Source organism: Ischnura elegans, chromosome 11 (genome assembly GCF_921293095.1).
Source record: "Ischnura elegans chromosome 11, ioIscEleg1.1, whole genome shotgun sequence".
Classification (NCBI taxonomy): domain Eukaryota; kingdom Metazoa; phylum Arthropoda; class Insecta; order Odonata; family Coenagrionidae; genus Ischnura; species Ischnura elegans.
Window position 1 is genome coordinate 24,678,825 of NC_060256.1, and position 23,984 is coordinate 24,702,808.

Sequence of the window (23,984 nt, forward strand, 5' to 3'; positions counted from 1 at the left end):
GTAAGTATTCTCCAAATTTGGTTTTCCTGTGGCATTCAGAAGAATCAATATAATTAATTTAGCGACCAAAACGATAATTACTTGTTGCTTTAAGGGTGACGTAATATTTTATTACGATTCCAACTACACACGACCTATAACTGAGATTACCAGCAGAAAGCTCGCTAAAACCTTGAGAACGATTTTATAAAATTTCACCCCCGTTGGAAAAATGCGGTCATATTATTAGGTCATGAGGAGTATCGTACTCACCATTCACAGGGTGTCCCGACGTCGGCTGCGGCGGCGGGGTAGTGGTTGGGGGTGGCGCTGGCGGTGGATTTCCATGTCTCCCTAGAGGAACGTAGATGTTGAGGTAGAGACAATCCTCTGACGAGGTCTGCAGCAGAGGGAGCAATCTCCTCAAGTGCCGCAGCCTCCCCCTGGGCATCGCCAGGAGGGCTTCCGTCGCGTTATCCACCCTGGGCTTACCCCTTTGGGGACACACCGGGGGTAGAGTGTCCGCCACCTTGGTTCCCCTCCAGGGGGTCGGGGTCAGCGGTGGCATGTAGCGAAGTCGACCAATGGGCGCAGTTGCGTACGGGACACCTAGAAACGCCTCCACGGCGTAAGGGTGATGTTGCCTCGCCGGCCTGAACGGTCTAGGCCTACGGATTATTCCACTTCTCCGCCGCCTCCTCTTCCGCCTCTTACCCTTCCTCCACTTTCCCTCCTTATTCACCCCACCACTTCGTGAGAAACCGTCCTCAGACGTCCCTCCATCGTTACTGTCAATCCCAGATTCACTCCCATCATCGTCAACTTGTTCAACACCCCCAAACTGCACTGACTCAAGCTGTTCTCCCACATTCACCGGAGACGGGACCTCGTCCTCTCCATAATTTGTCCTGACGTGGTCCACGTCTGAGTCGGCAGAGGAGTTCGAGTTGAGGGGGTGGGTCACTTTAGAGATGGGACCAGAGTTCAGCCGGACACCGCCGACCGTGGGTGACGCTGCGGAGGAAGATAGGTCGAGTCCCTGCTTCGTAGGTTCCGGGGACGAAGCTGACCGTGGATGCCTCCCCGAAGTTGCTAAAGTGGACGCCGTGGATGTGAGGCGACCGTTGTACTGGGCTGCCCTCCCAGTGGAGGCGCTCAAAACATCTCCTCCTCCTCCTCCTCCGAACCCTCCCGTTCCTCCTGGCCCTGCGTAGGAGGCCGTGGCTCTCGAGGAGTAGGCGGCGGAGTTTGAAGAGCTAGTAGGTCCTGGAACAGGGTGGACAGAGCGGACTGATTTTGAAGCAACTCCTCCAGCTCCCGCTCCAACTCCCCCGAAGCCCCGTCTGCCCGGCCGCGGCGCGGTGAACCCGCTGGCTGGCTCATCCGAAAGAGCGGATGGTGCTGGAGCAGAGGACTGGGAGGGAGAGGTCGGCGGCGAGTTTGGGTTGGGCAGCAAGACGACGACACCCCGGAGGGCGCCGTACTTGGTCCTCACGACCCTAGTGCTATACTTGTGGGTGTAGCCGTGGTGATGCTGTGCCGCCGAGAGGGCGAGCAGTGAGAAGATGATGGCGGCGAGGAGGAAGAAGTTGGCGGTTGGGCCGGGGGTGGTTCTGGTGGGTCTTCGAAGACCCAGGGCTGGGGGGGTGCCGGCAGCAGAGGGCTCAGCGGCGCGGAGAGGAACAGGGAGGCTGCTATGGCCAGCATGAGTGGCGGGCCGCCGCATTCCGGCTCCCAGCCGTCCTCCTCCTCTTCGGCTGGCCGGTGAGCCGTCGGCGGGGTCTGTGCAGCCGACGAGCCGCTTCCGGCGTCGGTCGCTTGGGCCGGGCGATCGGCGCCCGCTTTGCTCGTCCGTCTCGGCGTTCGGGGGGCGTCCATGGCGGGCCTTCGGCGCCGTCTCCTCCTCCTCCCCCTCACCTGGCACGTCCCCGGCGGCCATCTTGTCCGTCCCACACCGGAAGCGGAAGCAGCGACGGCGGCGCATGAGCGGCCATGGCGGCACTTCCGGTGACGTCACCGCGAGTTCGTGAGGTTCGCTTATTTTCGCGCCCTGTACGATACTTGTTTCCGCTCCCAGGACTTCGCCAAGGGTGACGGATTCTTCTAAAAATGGTCCTTCACCTCTTCAGCGGGGTTGATCAACTGCCTTCGTTTAGAGTAGAAAATGACTATTTTGTTAAAAAAAATCAGCCTAATGCTTAACCTGAATTTCCTTGATAATTTGAAACCTCTGCCACTTCCACTTTCACTCTTGCTGAATACTTTCCACTAAACTCACTTAGTTACTTCTCTTTTTAGCCGAATAAATTGATTTTTAGATCACAAAAATGTACACATGAAGTAATTTAGGCGGTCACTTGATCGCGCAAAGAACATATTATACACCTCTATACTCATCACATGCACTTTGACTCATAATTTGTGCCTATGTAGCCCTTGACGATCATGTATTTTGGCCATATTTTGTGAGAAGACATCAACCTCAAAGTCACCAAAAATGATATTCTTCAGTCGACTACAAATCACTCTTTATGGGGACCACAAGTACTCATTAAAAAGGGACGGAAACGTGAAGTGGTATTGGCCAGGTCATCGCAAGCAAATTCACCACCTGCAAAAAAAGAAAAAAGAGTGTTACTTAATGAAATATGTTCAATCAAACACGTTTTGTAGATTCAAGAGAATCTTGGAGAACACATGGGGCACTTCAAATATTGGCAATAATCCTCTTAAGTTTTAAATCATATATCATAGTTGCATTACATGTTCCATTAGCATGATATTAAGTTCCCGCGATAGCACGAAAGACAATTTGATGGAAATTAATTATAGTTCTAATTAAAGTCTCACTCTGTTCCAACGAATTGTTTTTATGCCCACTTGCATTAAAATACTATTGAATTAAGGTCATGAACACTTCAGTAATTAAGGGGCAATCACATAAGAATGAAAATAAACTAAATATAATTTTTTGCCCATGACAGATACTTGAGAATGTACACGACAATGAGACGAAAGCAATATTGATGGTACACCGATCAAGCAGTTTGGAGTCCGAAGGTCTCAGTAAGGTGCTCGAAAAAGCGTAGCCGTCAAAGCGCCGTGGATGTTGGCAACCGAATGCGCACACAGGGGACACTTACGGCCTATAGTTCCTGGGTTATCATATGCATAGCAGCTGGAGCCGAACCATACACATGTGAATGAGACCAAAAAATATGATGAGATACTCCTTTTGGCCGAAGCCCTTTCTTCCTTGTGAAGACAATTGGTAAACCACCCTACTCATACTGACTATTCCCTTGATGGCTACATAGGGGCTACATAGGGGCTACTTAGGGGCTGTATTTCAACGCAATGAAATACGAGATTTTATTTCGATTATTTTCCATTCACTAGTGCCATCGTGCAGTAGTGATATTTTTATTTAATTTTGATCAATAATAATTGATAAGCATAGCCAGAGTGATATGTCCTTTTTTAAATGAAGCTATTTAATAGCAAGTTTTAAAATAAGAATGAAAATATGGCGAGCAGTCTACAAAGGTAGCATTAAGAAGGAAGTCATAAGTGTGATTAAAAGTTATAAATTAACGCGTTGATGGATGCGAGATCCAAGTAGGGGAAAATAAGCCTTAGGGAAAGAGGCAAGGCTAAAAGGAAAACGATGAAGGCATAAGAGATTGAATAGAGGGAATGACAGCGTAAGGGAAATTCGGTGAAGGTGATGGATTATAGTCTCGAGGAGGGCAGCCCCAACAATGATAAGAGGCCAACTAACGGAAGTAAAATCGACGCGAAAAAAAATATTAGACAACTGGGATAAGGGATGCAGTGCCTTACACTCACCAAGATCGGTAACAAGATATATTGATTAAAGCAAAAAGGAAGATAGAGTTTACCACAGTTGCTCTAGGACTAAAATTGCAATGGTTGCTTGAATAGAAGTACAAGAGAATTTGCACCAAGGGTAAAATTAGAAACCAAGAAAATTTATTACTATTTTCTACAAGAATTTTGTTCAAGGACTGGTTTAAATTTTGAGTTAACACCCAATATCCGGTTTGCAGGATGTTTGTACACTGCAGTGAGTAGATTGATGCTACCAAATTTAGAGCATTAATTAGGGACGAAATACATGGTACAGGTGAAACTGATGCCACTTGCGTGCACACATTGTTACTGATGTGCACAGATGATAACAATTATCGACCCTTTTCCAAAACTTTACTTTCTCAACATATTTATTTGACAATATTTCGTCCAATTTTATAAACTAGTTCCAAAGCTCACTCAAAGCCCTGTTGTCTAGCTATTTAAATGTCGGCTCTGACTTAGCAGCTCACCTAGTGGGAATCTTATGAAGATTATACCCTCAAATTGCATAAGGGAATCACCAAATCTTAAAGTACAACAATTTGACCTCTTTACACTAGATTGTTCTATAGAACTGTGCTCTTGTGTTTTCATCATTGAATAAAATTATTTAATTAAAAAAACTGGATAATTACCACTAAATTCACAAAATATAATTGCCTGGTACCTGAACGCAGTAGTTTTAGCATACGCTGGCTTTTAATAACTTCCCTTCTCCTATTGTAGAAGTACGGTAATACGTGAGGATACTTACTTGATTTAATGGAAGTTTTAAATAAATGGTGTACAAATGCCTATAACATCTTGTTAAATATTTATTTTAATAGGAAATAATTCATCCTTCATTTATTTTCGAATCAATTTTTCCGAAATAGTCATCGATTTAACCCTCATATGGATTCTCTGCGCCTTAGCGGCGCTCGTGGTTTTAAAAGTGGTGTAAAAATTTTCCTTTCCAATGGATCATTCTGAAATTTTCAGTAGTCTATTTTTTCTGCCTTCTTCGTCTACGTATAAAATTTTGTTAGCATAGTGTCGATAGTTTACATTTTATTGGCCTCTAATGGAAAAAGTTACGTCGTTGGATTTTCGGCGCCGCTGCGGCGCTCAGTATTTCCTCGTCGCTACGTCATTGACTGCACTCCCAATGTTAATGTCAAATCATTTATGTTTCGTATGAAATGCTATAATATATTTATTATCATATTATTTATATTTTTAAACATTATAAACAAAATGAAATTGTTAAACAAAAGGAAAATTTTACCATACCTATTTTGCTTTCTATTACAGCTAAAAATCAAAATATTTGCCTCAATATGATGTTCATTGACAAAACTTCATCTTTTTACAAAATTATTCATAAAAACTTATGGCTAGTCAAAGTTTTTTTTCTCATGGGCCGCCGACTTAGTTTTGCTTGGACCGAGAATTTCCTCATCGTTACGTCAGGGTCTGCACTTTCAACGCTAATGTCAAAGCAATAATGTTTCATATGAAATTCTATAATCTATTTTAATCCTATTATTTAATTTTTAACTTATAAACCAAGTGAAATTGTTTAACAAAAGGAAAATATTACAATACCAATTGTGCTTTCTCTTTTAGCTAAGAATCATTACGTTTGCTTCGTTATATTGTTCATTGACAAAACTTCATCTTTTTGCGAGAATTATTCATAGAAACTCATGGCTATTCAAAGTTGTTTTTCCATGGCTTCCGACTTAGTTTTGCTTGGGCACCTTCTCCGCTCCGCGTCCACGTTACTGCCGTGGTGATAGTCAGCTTTGGGTAAATACTAGAGTGACTCTGTTTAGAATTACTCCAAGCAGCTATTCTAAGAAAATTTTAACACAATGCATTATCCGAATTCGTAGAATAATGCTTCCTCACCGTTGTGTGAATATTTCTCGCTGAATGAGTAACTGTAACTTGCCAGGAGATTCAGAAGTTTCCCCGACTACCGTGAAGAACACATCGCACAGTTATTGTTATATGTCTTGTACCTTTCATTCGAAAAAAATCCCTTTGCGGCTACGATAGTCTATACAAAATTGCTGGCGTTTATATAGCTACTGATGACGTGACAGTTTACCATTGAGGTGAAATCAAGATAACTACCCAACTAATTTCGTGATAGAAAATAATTTCTCTTTCCTGACGATGAGTTTAGACTTTACATGGTAAAAATCGTTTCATTATGAATAGATGAAAAGACAATTTACCATGAGGTGAAAATTTGTAAACATATATCTCGTTTCTATGTGTACTGAAATGTACAGATGTTTTATGCATTGGGGGTGTTACTAACGTAAAGGGATGAGTAAGAAGGAGAAAGGAGAAGGAATGCCAGGAGGTTGTTTTGAGGTGAAGGGGCAGTAGTGTGTAGACTGCCAAGGATCGGGGAATACCCAGATCGTTAGGACAGGTAGGAGTAGAAAATCCTTATCGCAAAAAAGGTTGGGAGTGCAAGGAGGCAATTAGATACAAAAGCCTGCTTTTTCTTCATCCTTCTAACGCTGCATGAAGGACAGGGAACAAAAGCCTTGTCAAAACGCCCCGCGGTGGCCCTCCCTTCATTCCAAGAAGGTCCAGCTCGGTGGGTCATTAGGGTGGTGAGAGGTTCAATCAAGTTTTGTGGGAGGGGGTAAGAAGGTGGTGAATGAAGAATAAGGGAGCTTAGTGGGAAAGTATGGAGAGTCTCAATGTTTGGGTCAGTGAAACGCTAAGAAAGGAAACGGAAAGAAAATGTAAGGGAAGTCCTTCCAAAGTGAGGGTATTTTTGTCACCCCAGAGCATACTATCATCAGTTTCTCACGCAGATTTGGACGAAAAAAAGGCAGCCGCTCATTCCCCTCTACCACCAATAACACATACTTCTAAGAATTTATTTTTGGACTTCCCACCAATCCAAGAGTAAAACCTAATCTTATGCACTCCCACGCAAAACATTTACCCGTCCATATCTAAGGAAACCTTTCGCTTGGGCTACACGTCCCCAGTGGGGGAATGGGGCTCCGTGGTAGGAAAAGAGTACCGACTCTTCTAGCTCCATCTCCAAAGAAGCGTTGAGTTCTTTGACACGCCGCTTATCATCCCATATTATTTATATTTCAAAAGCCATAAGACTTGATTTTTTTAATTTCAGGACATAAGCTCCCAGAATATTCGTAAGATTTGTCTTGATCGCCAGAATCTTGTAAAAATTACGAAAGTTACACTCGTCTCTTCACACTTAACCTACATCTGTTCCATTATTAACGTTTAATAACTTATCCTTCTATATACACTACAAAGATATAACATATGGGTGGACGCATTGAAGCAAAATTATGTCATATGGGCATAAACGAATTTTATTTGGTCATCATTTTTAGCATTTAGATACATAAAATTATAAACAATATAAACATTAAAAAGCGGAGTTTGCCGAGCTCTGCATATCAGAAAAATATTTCAAACAACAATTACTCACGAAATTAAAACTTTCACTCAAAAATAACATACAAAGGGAACTGAAATAAAGAGCATTACGACAAGAAATGGAAAAGAATGCAGCGTTCAATTTTTTTTTGTTATTACTTCAACAATAAGGGTTTAAATCTAGCAAAAAACGGTAAGAAATAAAGATAATAGATGTATTTACCATTATCAATCAAAAAACTTGTAAATTCAGGCTAACTTTGAAAGATAATAGCAAAAAATGACGCGGCGCCGCTGCGGCGCCGAGAATCCAACGACGTAACTAATTTTGTAAATCCATATGAGGGTTAAAAAGAAACTGGCGTTCAAATTCTTAGGTAAACAAGGCTATTAAAATACGATAGAGGAGAATATTTTAAGGCTTGAAAGCAATTTTGAGTCTTTGCTTAGCAAGACTTCTACTCTGGCTTTGCAGGTTAATGCAGCGCTATGTCAGTTGTAAGTCTAGCGTCGTCCTCTCTTTTCTGTGGAAATCCTGGCAGTCGCGAGACAAGACGATATCAGCGCTAGATTCATCCCTCGAACGTTTGCACGAAAAATATCCGGCCGGTTGACAGACGTCTTGGAGCTCCTCTGGCTCCCGGAACTAGTGCAGTTTCTAGAGCAAGCGTCACCTAGAATTGCACGCGGATAAAAAGAACTCCCGGATGCGACGCTACGCGTGGAGCAAATGCTAGACTGCAGTCTCATTAGCGACGCGAGCGCTCCCTGGGATCTGGCAGGGAGTGATGGAAACGAACTGGGTTGGATGCCGGAAGACGCAAAGCGAAGGAGAAGTCTTGTCAGGATACGCGGTTGCAACTGTGACAAAGGGGTCACGAGGAAATGAAACTGTGACGTTTTAAAGGAGCATGTGCATTAGGGATCAAATCATGGCCAAAGATGATTTTATAAAACCTTAAGAAATTGTAATACGAATTATCGGAAATATTTTTTTTTACAATAATTCAAAAATATGAACTTCTATTAGTATGTCATAAAAACAGTCGCGGTAGGACCAGTGGAAGAAAGAAAGTGAAGGGACGGTCCAGAATGAGTTTCATAAGAACTGTCATAAAAGAGGTAGTAGAGAACAAATAGATAACTGTGGGATAGGAAACGAGGGGAAACTGTAACAAATCAAGTTTAGGATTGTTGACTTGTAATAATGATTATCGTAACATGCCAACTGCTGAAGATCAAAAAATAAGACTTCCCCATTTCAAATCACTCAAATATGAATTTGAAGTCATATCACTGTTCCAGAAAATTTGAACGTCAACTTTTCATGCAATATTCATCTTCATGATAGATAAAATATGATTAGGGGTAAAAATAACCTGAAACAACTGAAGTAAATTTACGACAAAATGATGCATCTTGATAATTGTGGCGCACCCTCTGAATCGCATATAGATATTAGGATGGCCTTGTATGGAAGAAATAAGAAAACAATCACCACTTAATACATGCACATTAAGGAATGACATTTTCAAACTGATTTCTCATATTCCCTCACATTCGATAACCTACCACATGAAAACAAATTCCGCATATCCTTGGACTATCCAGGTTTTATAGATGAGTGGCCAACATACTACATAATCTCGAATTTGAAATTGGAAAACCGTATCTTTGCACATGCTCTGATGGCAATGCTGATCATGTCCTTGGAAACTTTGATTAAATAAGAAAAATCATTGTTGTTTTGAGAATAAAGCGATATTAGGTTTAAATACCCCAATAATGACAACAAAAACGTAGGTGGCTCATTCTCTCATAATCGTACAAAATTATGTCCAAGGATTGCCATTAAAAAACCAAGACTGTCAAATAAAAACTAAACTGGCATTTTATTTTATTTGCCCTTTTAATAATCTTAGTGACAAATTAGTAAAGAAAAAATGTTATTCCCCAAATTGAATATCCGCAGATATGTTTATACTTGGTTTAGTTAATGTTTAAACGCTGGAAAAAAATTTGTTCAGTTTTTTGAAAGAGCCAAGATCATAATCATGCCCGTTGACAAGTAAACATTAGTAAAGGTAAAAGTTTTTAATAATTACAATTAAGACGACTTCTACAGCCATAAAATGCAATTTCAATGTAGCAAGGACACTGCCCAAACTTTTTGTCAGTCCCGACTTAAACTTAATTTAAATGAAATCACCATGTCCGTGGACATCATATTCGTAAATTCTGCAGCCCATGGACATGACAGATGGTTACGCACATGATTATACCCAGTGACTAGTTACAGAATGTCCAATGAATAATGCATTTTTTTCTCGGGAGTAAGCACAATAATCCTTTTCTGCTATTTCCGTGGATATACATATGTCATGTCCGTAGACAGCACAAAAGTAAAAATTGAGAAAAAAAACTGTAAATTTTACTAACGATCTCTGCCACATACGTCATTAGATTGTATGATTGACAAAATGTAATAGCACAGTTTCGGTTCTTATTTAACAAAACTTAGTTTTTCAAACTTTTCCTGCAGAAAATGTATGTTTTTCTGGAGATTGAACCATGTATGGCAACAGCCTACTGCTTGAGTTATTAATTATTGGGTGCCTTCACTGAAGTAAAAGCACACACATTATGTTCTTATCCCGCAGGTGGATACACCAAGTGCCGACTCTTCGCCTTCAAACTCCAATGCATAATACATTATGAAAAACGTGCATAACTTATTTTTCGGTCACTAGTTAAGTGTAAATAACGCATTTTTACACCAATGTAATTCATATTTGAGTATGAAGATGAAATTTTTAAATTACGACTCGTGGTTATAGGTTGAGATAAATTATATAAATAATAATAACAGCAAAATAATACTGCAAACGCTTACAAAAATATAATAATTACGAAACAACATATAAACATGTCATTGAAAATAGAATTATGCTTCCAAGTTTCCACGGTAGCGACAGATTATCAGAAATTCCTTAGTATCGTGTGAACGCCATCTAGCGGCAAATCGCCCGAGGTTGTCATCGTTCTCACTTTGTAAGATTCTAAAACAAAAGTTGGTCGTCACATTGACGCAAACATATGTTCTTGGTAGAGGAAAAGTACAGAAATAGAATACCAAAATGTACCACCAGTGATCCATGCGCAATAAACGCGCTATTTCGAATTTTTGAAAAATGCGGCAAAATCCCCGCTTAGCGTGCACCTAAGGGTTAATATGTAGTTCATTTTCTTTCCCTTCACTCCATTCATTTGAGAAATAGAAATACCTGTTTTTGTAACTAGAGGTAACATCAAGGAGGAAATTAGCGCAATGCAATGACAAACGACTCTCAATCAGCGAGAGGTTGATCGATACGCCTGTTTTGAGAGACTGACCTTGCTTCCTAGCAGTTCATCGCTCATTCGTCGACTGAAATACGGAAACGACTCTTGCCTATGCGTCGACACTCAGTCAAGCAATTAAACAAACGGTGAGTGAGATTGATGACAGGGATCGACACGAGGGAAATTGTTCTCTGTGAAGCTGGTATTATAGGCATCATTTACGACAGCGACATGGGACTGAGACCTAGTGTAAATAATAGGATGAAAGCGAAACATTCCGGAGATTCGGAAAATCTCGTCTGTTATAGCAGAAATTCGCTCGTTTGTGAGGTATAATCTGCGTCGGCTATAGCCGACAAGCATGAAAGGGTTAACCATTTAACTAAACTCTCAAGAGCTTCACAAATGATATTATATAAAAAATGTTATTATTGGGATCACTAATTCTCTACTACCCTTTCTGCTAATTAACTTTCCTAACGACGGAAACAGTTTCCATTTACCCTTACCTCCATTCTGCGCAATTTTTTTCAAACTGTAGTGTTCACATTTGAATCGGCCTGAGAGTGTTATCATGCATGTATTCGTTGATAGAATTTTATCCCGGCAGCGAATAGTTTAAACCACTTAATAGGTCATCACAAAAATATCAATATAAAAACAGCTCTAATAAACTCTACACTAAGTGCTACCTGCAAGGAATATCCTTCGATCGCACCTCATTTTAAAGGCTTCGGACCCTTCAAACTTAACCTTACCTGCATACCATACTGTTGTTGGAGATATATAAGCAGCTACGTGCCTTTTTCCCCTTAAGATCAACAAGCTTCATTACTTGGAATGCTTTTTTAAAGCTAAGGCTCAGTCAAGGATATTGCAACTTAGCAAGATAAAATTAACAAAAGCAACGTTTCTCGGAATAGGTGAGGGAGTAAAAGAATTACAGAGTAGCGTGGGTTGACAGTGTGAATCATGCGACTTATCGGGAGAGAATTACTAGGAGATAGGATAGGAAACTGAAACGGGTCTGGGAGTTGAAAAGAGCTCTGGTTCCGGCATGGATGCAGCGACACATCCTTTCCCCTGAATGGAACTGGGGATGGGGGCATGAGGAAGTGTTGTAGCTGGAGGGTATAGAAGCAATAGTTGTCTCGAGGATGTCAGAGAAAGACATCGTTTCTTCCTACTCGAGGTGGAAAAGAGGCGCATCCTTTCTTTCCATTTCATGTTTCCACACCTCCGTTTCAACTTTTTTTTTTATTCCTTACTTGCCGATAACAGGTTTTTCTTCCCCACGGAGTCGCAGCGAAGACCACGCGCTTCACGAGTCATCCTAAAGTAGACAAGACGCCTGTGTTGAAGAGGTGCGGTGTCTCCGATGTGGAGGAAATGAAATCAGGGAGATCCAGGGGGCGTTGGACACCCCCGTTCCTACTTACACATCCCCTATGGAGACATTGGAGGTAAGATGTAGAAAAAAATTCATAAAAACTTACTAGATTATCGTTGGAATTTCTAACTCTTTGAGAAAATTGAAAGCTGTTCGCTTCCGAATTAAAGCATTGAAACTTTGCCATGAACTACCAATCTTCGAACTTGATTCATAGATTTGAGATATTTTTTCTTGTTTCCAGATAGGAATTCTATTCTGAAAACCAACGCATGTGGTCGCGAGACATCGAAATTTAGTACGATGTATGTTAGGATTAAAATTGCCAAAATTACTTTTAAAATACAAAATAAAGGATTTGTTTTTCATTTAATTGGAGAGTGAGTCGTTTGGAATAAGAAAATGCATTTAGAAAAGAACTGACTTGTTTTTACCTCGGTTAAGCATTTGGGAAAAGAAAATCAGAGACGTTGCATTGCCGAGATGTGGAATTAGTCTCTGGGATGAGAGTTGAAAGTGTCAATTCTAAGACTAATTTGAAATTAAATAGCTGAAAATGAATGATTTCTAATTTTCTCACCTTGAGGGAAAGCGGGTATTGGTGGTAGTTTTTAATTTTTAATAAAATATAAAATGACAAATATCCCCTTCTCCCAGCGCCTACGCAACAATAAAATAAGTTGGAGTGGGACACTTTCAAGTAAATATATACTTTAACGGATCAAACCCAAGCCATAAATTTCCTCGGTAAGAAAAATGAAAAAAAATTATTTTCTATCGTCTAATACTTACAGATGATGAAATGCCATTACTTTTACAGGTAGCGCATAGGAGTTCAGATGGAGGAAAAAATACATAAAATCTTACGAGATCATTGGAATGGCTAACTCTTGGAGAAAATTGAAAGCTGTTTGCTTCCGAATGACCTCTACACTCACCGTTTAAAGCTCACTTAATTACCTACATCTGGGTGAGCTCTATATTCGGTGAAACAAACCAACCTTTGATTTGGAATACGAAATGACTGAGTCATAGGAGTTACAAGAAATGAATATCTCAACCAAAACTAGCTGCAAAACAAATTTGATTAATTCATTCTATAAACCAATCTGATATCATATTTAAAATCTTAATGTCGTTTCCAATTGATTTCAAGTTGAAATTCCTAAAAGAGGGTTGCAATACTATTGACAACCACGAAACACAAAATATTTCCATAATTTACCAATAACTATACGATTCTAACGGTAAAAGGTCAGAATTCTAAGTATTTCCCCAATTTTGAATTGCAGTCATCCTGAAATCGGGCTATTAAATTATTTTTTTTAACTTAATTTTAGACCTCCCGAATAAAATTAGCTGTGAAGAATAATTACGATACAAATATATTTCATGGCGCCAATTAAAAGCTAACACAACGCATTAGCTGCTCAATAACAATATATATAGCGTTAGGTCAATTTTAAGTAATAAATTAGCATATTGCAAACGACAAAGTAAATACCTATTTTTTCTTTCCGAAAAATTAATTTAAAAAAATTAAATTTAACAAAAATTAATTGATTTAACTTTTGTTAAATACATAACGAACTGGATATAACGAAAACTGTCCTATAATAAGCCACACATAATGAATAGAATAAGTCATCCATTGCAAAATAATATGGAGAATCATAACATTTTTACTGGACCTGCTCCTTTCCATGCGGACAATTTATTTAGACCTCCCGAATGAAATTAGCTTAGGTAAATCACTGTGAAGAATAAATATTTACTTTTCAAATGTCTGGCATTGTCCCCAGGTATAACACACTACCAGGGGACTGAAAACCAAAATCTATTCCCTTATGGATTTAGGAAGAGAATGTGCTGTCACTGAAGTCACCTTTAAAGTCATTAAAATGGATTGAGGTTGCGGCCTACGCGAACAAAATGAACTCCCGCGGAACATTGGCGAGCGAAAAGAGAAAGGAGTGTTCTGAAGGAGAAAAGTAAGAAAAGGCCTTCTTCAGTTTACAAGGAGAGTAACCAAAGGACGCTCCAGCGCACTTCGTTGTGATAGTGTCAGGGAAGATGAGAATGGGGAAAATAAACAGCGTTGCAGGGTACAACTTTTGTCCAAACACGCAAACTAGCACATACACAAGCGTCTCCGTCTCTCTGTAACCCTCTTGGGGAAAAAGAGAAAGGCTTATGCGGCGACAAAAGAGTGTCGCTTAATGCTGAAACGAGATTAAAGGCGCGGAGGACGAAGAATATGGGCACAGCGGCGCTCGAAACTCGGTACATATGCACGAAGACTATTTTACACTGGCGATAAAAAATGATATCGTATTTTTTTTCTGATATTGCATAATATCATCCAAAGTATTTACCTGATCGTTAGTTTTTGGTCATTCTTTTTACTATCACCGTTTGTGAGTGACTTGAAAAAATAATGATGCTCACATTTTTCCGCTTTTTTATTCGTCGCATATTCCTCACACTATTCGCGGAAACAATTCAACGTTTGTAAAGAAATAAGCAAGTGAAAAAAGTTATGATATTTTATTTTTTTGCATCCATCGCCTACTTCTCACCCTTTTCTCGAAAATAAAATTAAACGCCCCTTTCGCAAACAAGTTTTTCAAGCAGGTCACCGCTTCTTTACTGCTCCTTAATCAGATACGGTTTTCTGTGGCTTATACTCTTATGACCACGGTTGCCACTGAGCTAATAGGTCAGCACCAATTCAATAGTTTTCATTAGGTAATCGACGAAAACATTCGCGTTTATTTTAACCTTATGACAGAATATATAAATATGCAATATTTTCCCCTGTAAAATTTTTGTCCATCTACCAAATTATTCAGAGAATTTAGATTGAGGCTCCTTGTGAACCACCTCACTGCCAACACCCTATTTTACAATATTTCCACGAATAGCTCTAGCAAGATAAATATCGACCCAACCGGAGCAGAAAATTTGTAAAAGTCTATTTACCAATGGCTAGGACATTTGGTCAAAGTAAGGGATATACGTATCACACGATTTTAGCCACAGTGTAAAAATTCTCCGAGGAATATTTAATATATATATGAAGATATCCGTAAGATAACTATTGATATTATATAAATGGAAAAAGTGATCCCATATCGATGATAATATGTAAGGTGCATTCACGAAAATCCATAATTACCCAAAATTTTCAATAAAAAGACATTTGCCAATATTAGACATACGATGAACTCTTCTACGGTAAGGTTTGAAATCATTCAAAGACCTACAATGTAATACCTAATATGAAAGGAAAGAGGATTTTCTGTGCCCGATTTTTATTCTTATGCCTTCACGGATCATAAAAAAGTCTATAGAAAAACGCATTTGAGTGGACCAGTATTATAAGATTTTTCTGCTTGTAAACTTTTTCCTTCATTTGTAACACTTCAGTGACTTCATATCAGTATGCTTGGCTACGATTCTATTCAAAGCGGCCTTTGAGCAAACTCCTTCGAACATAGTTCCTACCTTGAATGCCCGTGTATCAATGTGAATCACAACGAACTCTATTAAAATACTCTATTGAGTTGAATAGTTATCATAAATGCTGCAAAAATTTCAAAATTTAACAAGCAATAGTGCAAAAAATTGATCGTTACACAATCTCCAAAATAAATCGAACTACCCGTATTTTCTCATAAGAAAATGTATACGTAATTCAAATCAACTATATAATTTGATAACTACTAAGCAGCATACACTACATTAAATAAGCATAAAGAATACTGGGCAATCAGACAATGGAAGAATATTATATTTCAGCAGAAATGTTTATTCATCTATAAGAAGGTAATTGCCAGAAATCTATGGTAAAAAATATAAGATATTTTTACCTCTTAGCTGCACATTATTTTAAACTACGTTTTTTTGCTTTACGTTAATTTTATACTTTTGATAAACAATAATAAAATATAAATTTGTCAAACTATAAATAAATTGTACGACTATTACATTGAAATTGAGCCATTTCCCAACGTATAGTGAAAAAACGCTCAGTTCTTACGGGACCAATCATCTCCTATAGGCAAAGGAAATCGATAACCCATATGTGCCGAATGGCACAGATAGTTGAACGCGTCATAGCGCAGCGCAAAGGTAGGAATAAAGGCCGTACAGTGTGCAGTCTGAAGAACTATAGGCAACCTAGAGTCGGGAGAACAACATAGCGCCCTTAATGCTTGTATGATTTCGAGCTTCAGATGAGGCAAAAAAGTATTCACTGTGTTTAGCATCCTCGGAGTGCATAATGCCTGGGTCGCGTCTGTTGTTGGCGAAAGCTCGCTGGATGAGGACTTTGAGGCTCAAGAAGAGTACAAAGCAAGCTGAGTGTGAAGAATGGAAGGGGTACAGAGGGTAGAAACCCCTACGAGACGGAAGAACAAAGGAAGTAGACGGGGTCGTTATGTTGAATTCCACTACGCCACCGTATCTCTTCAGCAATCCCTCGCTATACGAGGGAAAATTTGCGAAGGAAATTGGAAAAAAAGGAAGCAATAGAATGGTTTCCCTTCGTTTATAGCTAGGAATTACATAAATAAAGATATTTGCATCAGAGACATAACAGTAATAGTGGCAATAGTTTATCTTTCTATGCATTTCACATATTTATGCTAACTCCGGATCGCATGCTTGGAACGAAAAATACCAATCTCAAGAAGATCAGCGGTCTATTTTATTTATAAATCACGAGATAAGTAGAGACAGTAGCATTCCATATACTAATAAACATAGAATTCCTATGCGTCAAATATATTCACACAATGTATTAAATTGATTATTCTACATGAAAATTCTCCTAATTAGAGTAATGGTGAAGTAAGACTGAGCAAATATTAAACATGATCTTAAAATTTTAAACCTAAGAATTAAAATTCGCTGTGTTTAATTCATTTTACATGCAATTTTAATCCAACTAAAATAGTAAAATCAAAAAAATCCTTAGAAGTAAAATAGTAACATTTTTAGATTATTTTAATGAAGATGACGAAGGTAGATATATCCCATGATGGAATCAAAAATATGCTCATCTATATGTTAAGTCGAATTAGGCAGAGAGTAACAATGATACTAAATATTACTTCATGTTACGAGTCTTCTACACCACAAGTCTATATTATTCAGCTTTCAGAGAGGAAGCTCGATGGCACAGGGAGATACGGCTGAAGATTTTACAGTATCATTGATCATCACCATTGATAATTCAAGAGAAAACCAAATGTATTTCGTTATCTACTCTACATTTTCCTTGCATAGTGTGGTAGAGACAAGCGGCAGAAAAGGTTTATTAAAATATAGGAATGGGGGTAATATAAAAGTGAAGAGTAACCCGGCGTCGGCATTAGCCTGCTCTGAATGACATGCGCGAAGAGGACTAGAGCATACTATGACGTCCCATCCGACGAACAGAGTGCTGCACATGAAATACCCTCCACGACGCAATTAAGCAGAGATCGGGCAGTCATTTCGACATGGCTAGGAATTGAACCCGGTCCTACAAGGTGGGAAGCCAGCATTCATGCCTAACAATCCCCTTCATACTTTCCTTGTTTGACAATAGTTCGTAGATGGTTTTTCAGATAAAATAATTCTTCCCTTAGCTAAATAATTCCGAAGATATTACGTTGCATAGAAAATTCAACAAGCCTGCGCCGATGGGAGAGAACAACTCTACCACCAAACTTCCATATGGCAAGAGAGAAACTACATCCTAGCAAAGTTCACTAATACATCCATCATAATTCAATACTTCTTTTGATATAACAGCAGAATTGATGAATACACATTCTTATAAACTTGCCCATTAAACTATTTTCTAAGCTTTTCCATTACTTCTGACTTGACTTCGATTACTTATGTGTTCAAGTATTTTAAAATTATGTCAATCTTACTGACATGAATTTCAAAGTAAGAATTAGAACACATAAACGCAAACGAAAAGGAGATACAGTTATAAAAAATAGCATAAGAAAAGGATAAAAAGGACACTTTTTTATTAAGTTTACAAGCAGAAGTTTTGAATTTGACGACGATATGTATAGCAGGTATATATTGCAAACATGTTCATTCTCTCGTTGAAGCGATTTAGTTTTTACGTTGACCTTTTTTGGGTACATGAACTCCATTTGGAAGTATGAACAACTTAACACATGTATACGGTCTTATGAGATCTATGTTGATAGTGAAATTAAAACTCATAATCATTCAACAGAAACAAGGTTCATGGTCACAGAATCACAAATGAGCAGCGGATTTAACTATGCTTATTTGAATTTCAATTTCAAATATTAATCCAATCGAAGCAATTATTTATTTAAGCATTATACCGTTCGTGATTAACGGTGACAGGCGTGAATTTACAAATGAAGTTTCTGATTGGTATCCGAAGCCAATTATTTTATATGTATACATTATATTATGCATAATCTTAATTTCTCTCTCCGTTATTTGCACCAAATATGAAAATAAAATCGGTCACCCCTAGCATCTGAAGCGTCCGTACTCTCATTTAATGGTAATAAAAGTTTGAGTTTGGAAATGTCACGTTGAATCAAATAATTTCCAGCTCAAAATGTGGCTTTTCATACAGACGCAGAAATATTGCACGTATGAGTTCAGAAATGCTTTCATTTTGAATGGACAGAAAATATTGCTGCAATGAAGCAGTTTAATATGAATCAATATAATATTTTTTGTAAAATTTGTTCGAAGTCGAACCACTTCACAGAGTAAAAGATGAATAAAGACTTGTAACAAACCTCTATACGGTATAGCCTTCTTCGCCAGAAACTGTTATTAGCACCGAGCAAGAAAGCAGTATTAAACACATTTAAGCACATATACTAAAATTCCTTGTTGGGATGTGCACCACAAGTTAGAAATTTATCATTGCAAATGACAAGTTATTTCGTGGTTTTCTTGTTTCAAAGTACTTCATTGGAACTTTCTGAAAGGAATTGTCCTCTTTCGTTAAAAATCATTTTTGGGAAAAAACGGCATGATTTTAATTTTATAATCCATCGGTAGTAAACAGAAGCTGGAGCCCTTAAAGAGTGTCTGCAACACCGAAAAACTTGTTCAATAAGACTTGAATACGAAATTAGATTAGTAGTATGAGTGCTTATTCATATGATATGCAATATGATGAACTAATTATGTGTCGAAGACGTTACCATATTTATTCTTAAAATATGTTAACGAGAATAATTAATTTTTTTGCCAGTTCCATGGAAAAACTACAAACCAAGTATAAAAAATTTACATGAAAATGTCAATTAATGTTGCTAGTTTTTACTTCCAAAGCCTTTTTCCTGGCGTCTTAAATTGTATGCAGCAGCCAAACCTGAACCAATGATCCGTAAAAAAATGTGACTTGATTTCAACTAAATTATAAAGATATAAGGGAATGCTGAAAAATGAATACCTATTGCTAGCATCGCATGCATAAATACATAAAAGGAGCGTCACTTCAAGTCCATGTGTCATGATCAGGACTCTATGGATTAAAGAAAATCAGAGTGTACCCTGTAAATAAAATACTTTGGCTCATAACCTTCAAATTGAACCACTTTCTAAATACTTCACTTGGGTTCCCATCTTGAATTAATTCCAATTTTTACACCCTCTTGGACCTTCGTGGAACTACTTTCAAAGCCATTTCGGACCCCTTATTGAGCAATAAATCACCTTTCTTCGTAATTAAAAGGACGCTAAAAGTCATACAAGACGCCTTAGTGACTCCTTATAAACTTACGCTCCATCGATCACCTTGAAAAACCTTTTCAGCAAGGAAATAAGAACCCATATTTCAAAATGTAATGACTTGAGAACATTTCGGATATTAACCGAGTAGTAAATAAAATGGTAATGATAGAGCAGAGTTTATGCATAATGGGATAATTTCCTTGCATGATTTGGCTAATTATACGAAATAAATCACTTTCCTTAAATATGATGTGATTACATACATCAATACTTCATTTGTGTTATACCATTTAAGGAAACATGACTGGGACACGCAGATGAAAAAAATATATTTTTAAAGTTTACTACGTAAACATAACATATTTCAACTTCATTTACATAACATTTGGAAACGTAGATCATTGCTCACTTTAAGTGGACACTTGTTTATTATCTCAATGCTCTACTAGTACATTTATATGGCAAAATAAATCCTAGGATAGCACAATCTGCAATTTTTACTATTTCTTACATTTTTATTTAAAATATGTATACAATACCAAATGTCATAGCGGTAAATGCATATAGCAATCAAAATGAGCTACTCAGCCTATCACTTTATTAAACGTTCTATGAAGCATGTTTTCTAGCATCAGAAGGCGTGGGAATGAATAGAGTCCATTTACATTTGCATAGAGCTATTCTTAGGAAATTTTCTTCCTCCCTGTCTATATTTGTCTACTACCCAGCAGCTACACTTACTTTCCATTCTTTCTTATAGATCTATTTCATCTTTACTCTCATGCCATAAATCCTAGAGGAGATTGGTCTAAAATGTATACTATTTCTTACATTTTCTCTAGAATTTTCATACAATACCAAATATCATGAAACACATTCACTGCAATTGAATTCGGTAATTCAGCTTATCACTTACATTCTCTACATCACGTTTTATGACATAAGAAGGAAATGATTGTAGTACATCTACGTTGGCATAGAGCTATTCTAGTGGAAACGTCGCTATTTTCATGAGTATACTACATAGCAGCTTCACTTCTATGACTCTCTCTCCCTCACCTCTATTATCATACCATAAGCTATTCAACACTTTCACCGCATAGTAACCCCTTCAACCTATTCCGGGAAGAGAGGCATAACAAGGACTCGTTTTCCACCCGGCCTAACTTTTACCACCTCACCCCATTAAGGCGAAGCCGAAACGTCAGCCCTTGCCACTTTAACGTAATTCACCCACTACAGAGTCCCCGCTGTCATCCCCCGGCAGCAACCACCTTAACCTTTCCAGCACCCGTCGAAGCCTCTGGGATTTCAGGCGGCGAATCCTCATACCGTTCGCCCAGCTCAAAATTCCGCCTTCCTCCATCCGCACGCTGCGCCATTAAACGGTCTACTTTCACTTTCATCGCGCGTCCCCCTTCTATTTGCACCTAATCCTCGCGAAGAGAGAGAGGCGCTCCAGGTTTTTAGCTCTATGACGCCATGCATCAAACCCGCCTCTCGCTTCTGGTCCATTATCTCCGGGATTCGACGGCTCATTGAGCCAACGACGTTTAGACAAGACGACGAGGTAAATAATTGATAGGAAAAAGACTGAAGGGCCAATTTTATTGTTTTTTTAACACCCCATAGGAATATTTACGATACTGCTGAAGCGGTTAACCATTTAGGTTAACCGTCATCCGGTTCCGGAAAGAGTGGACAATTCAGGCTAAAATTAACTGATGCTAACGTAGTCATGTGTTCGTTGACCAGTGTACAAAAGTAGGTACACTCAAACAATAATTCAACTACCATTATTAAGTTTTATGGAGTTCGAACTCCGATTGTTCAATCCCCGTAATAATTATGGGGTGAAAATTTGAAATTCCTCATAAGTTGTCTTTGGTTTGCAGCCAGGCCAGACTCTCCATATTATGCCTTCGTTACGATGGTCGCCTTGGGCATTGACTAGATCGTCAAAACGATGGAAACAGCTGATACGAAACCAACAGCAACTTTCCAGTATCATACGCCGGGAAAATTTCGAATTTTTCTTTCATACTTCTCATAATGTCTGTGAAATCATAATTTATGTGAACAAAGCCTGCAATGATTCCTCAAAAAAGAGCACAAATTCCCGTTAAATTTAAGATACAAATTACATTTAAGTTTATAAAAAATTACAATTAAGATACAAATTTAAATATTTACCTTTGGTGTGTATCCGTTTTATCTCCAGAGGATTATAAGTACATCGTTTACTAAAATCGGGAATTCTATAGATGCAGTTAATGCGAATTGCCCGACAACAGCAATACAGAATAGATGAAGGCCTCAAATGTACCGATGGTGAGGAAATTTGAAATTTAGTTATCTAATTCTTATAATTTAGTTATCAGTGATCGCTTTAATAGTGCGTATTTTAGTGGCGAGTCGTGCCGTTTCCCTAGGCCAAAGAGATACCAAACCACCACTAAGAAAAAAATGCAGCAACTATGGTGGCGAAAATTTTAATTTCTCTAAGGGCGTAACGCAAAAATACATCTTGTGATCCGCATCCGCCTATTAAAAAGAACAGGGTAAGGCCCTTCATGTAACGACCGGAAAGTGACAAAATTCAGAATGACGACACCAAATGGTAACATAGAGTAACACTACGAGATTCAGATGCGATTGCGATTATTTTAAAACTTAAGCCAAAGTTCCAGCTTTTATTTTATGCATCAGTAGGAATTGAGGTCCAAACGTATCAAAAGGTACACTATGCACTTCAGTCGATACAACTTTTCCATGCTTGATACCACCCTTTCTTCAAATTATCCACGAATTAAATTGTTTAGGAATGACTCCAGTTTCATGTTTGTAAGATTAAAATTACAGATATAAGGTTGAATTTGTGACACCTCAGTCACGATTGCGCAAAAAGTACGCTTGCGCGACTAATTCCGTATTTTTTTGACATCACAACTTCAAGGGAAATTGATTTAAATATTTCAATCGTCTTCATTAAGCATTCATTCTCTTTACTTTAACAAAATGAATGTGTCACCTCTACATCGTCTAAATCTATATTATAGCTACCATTTTTAGTGAATCAATAGCAATAATTATTTATGAAATAAAGTCTTTGGACGAGTATAAAAGCCAACAAGTTAGGCTTTATTGTCTTAGGCTTTATTGTCACAAAGAATTGCTATGATAGCATATATTTCCATATATTTCACCACTTATATTCAAATTAATGATCATCAGAAATGTCTTTCTTCTACCTATTAACAAACATTCGAAAACGATGCCCTTAATTAAACATTAATTATTTCTTCTCAATTTACATCATGTCTGTCGAATTTTGATTAAATTTCGCGCAGATGCAAATTTAATTACGCGAATTCCAAAACTCACTGCGAAAGAGTAGCTCAATCCAAATTTTTAGATAAATTATCTTTTAATCATTCGAAGGCCATTAAAATTCATTTTCATCTGAATAAAAGAGATGAGAACTATACAAGAAATTCAACCAGTCACTTTTAGCTATTGCTTCCTATTGTTGCAATGCAACGTTGGTATTACTGACGCAAATCCTCTGCAAAAATCTCCAACGTGAATTGATTTTTTTTTCTGTAAATATTTACGGGGAGTTACAGAGCTAAGTATTCGTAATATTGTTCCCTAAACGGGTAATATTATAAAAGCTGAAAGCATAACACCTTCCATTCTTTTGAGACAGTTTATTGTTGAAAATAACACATTCACCTAAGGGTGAGTTTGTGATAATATTTTAGGAAAGTAGAAACGAATTTCCTTCAATTCCAAGATTAAATCATTCAAATCGATCGAGTATTTACCCATATTCATCACTCCAAATTCGAAATTTTACGCGGACAGTAGGTTATCGAGCTCAAACTCATGAGCATATGTGCCAACGCATTCACTTTTTTTCTGTTGACTCTTAACTCGCTTAAAACCTAACCTAACATATATAGGTATGACATGACATGTAAATCAGACCGTTGTAATATTTTTTGCATCTCAAATTTGATAATTTTATCTTTAAATCATTTAATCATAACTGATTAGTTGAGATTTGAGTCACCACAAATGATTTGAGAAGGGTTTAGACTACCAACACTGAAAATATTATGATGGCGGTATAAGTTTAGTTGTAACCTGCAGTTTATTTTTTTCCACAGACGCTATCCTCAATACGTCGATAACACTTCATTGGCATCGGAAAATGCACGAACCCTTTGAA

The 23,984-nt window shown here is 38.2% G+C and overlaps 1 protein-coding gene across 1 annotated transcript in view; it reads right to left on the minus strand.

Annotated features, from left to right (window-relative positions):
- Positions 1-23,984, minus strand: part of LOC124167724 — a 999,415-nt gene that overhangs the window by 773,015 nt on the left and 202,416 nt on the right. Inside the window, exon 3 of the mRNA XM_046545733.1 lies at positions 253-2,590. Coding sequence (XP_046401689.1) covers positions 253-1,963 — 1,711 coding nt within the window. The 5' untranslated portion in view covers positions 1,964-2,590. The remainder of the gene's footprint in view (positions 1-252; positions 2,591-23,984) is intronic.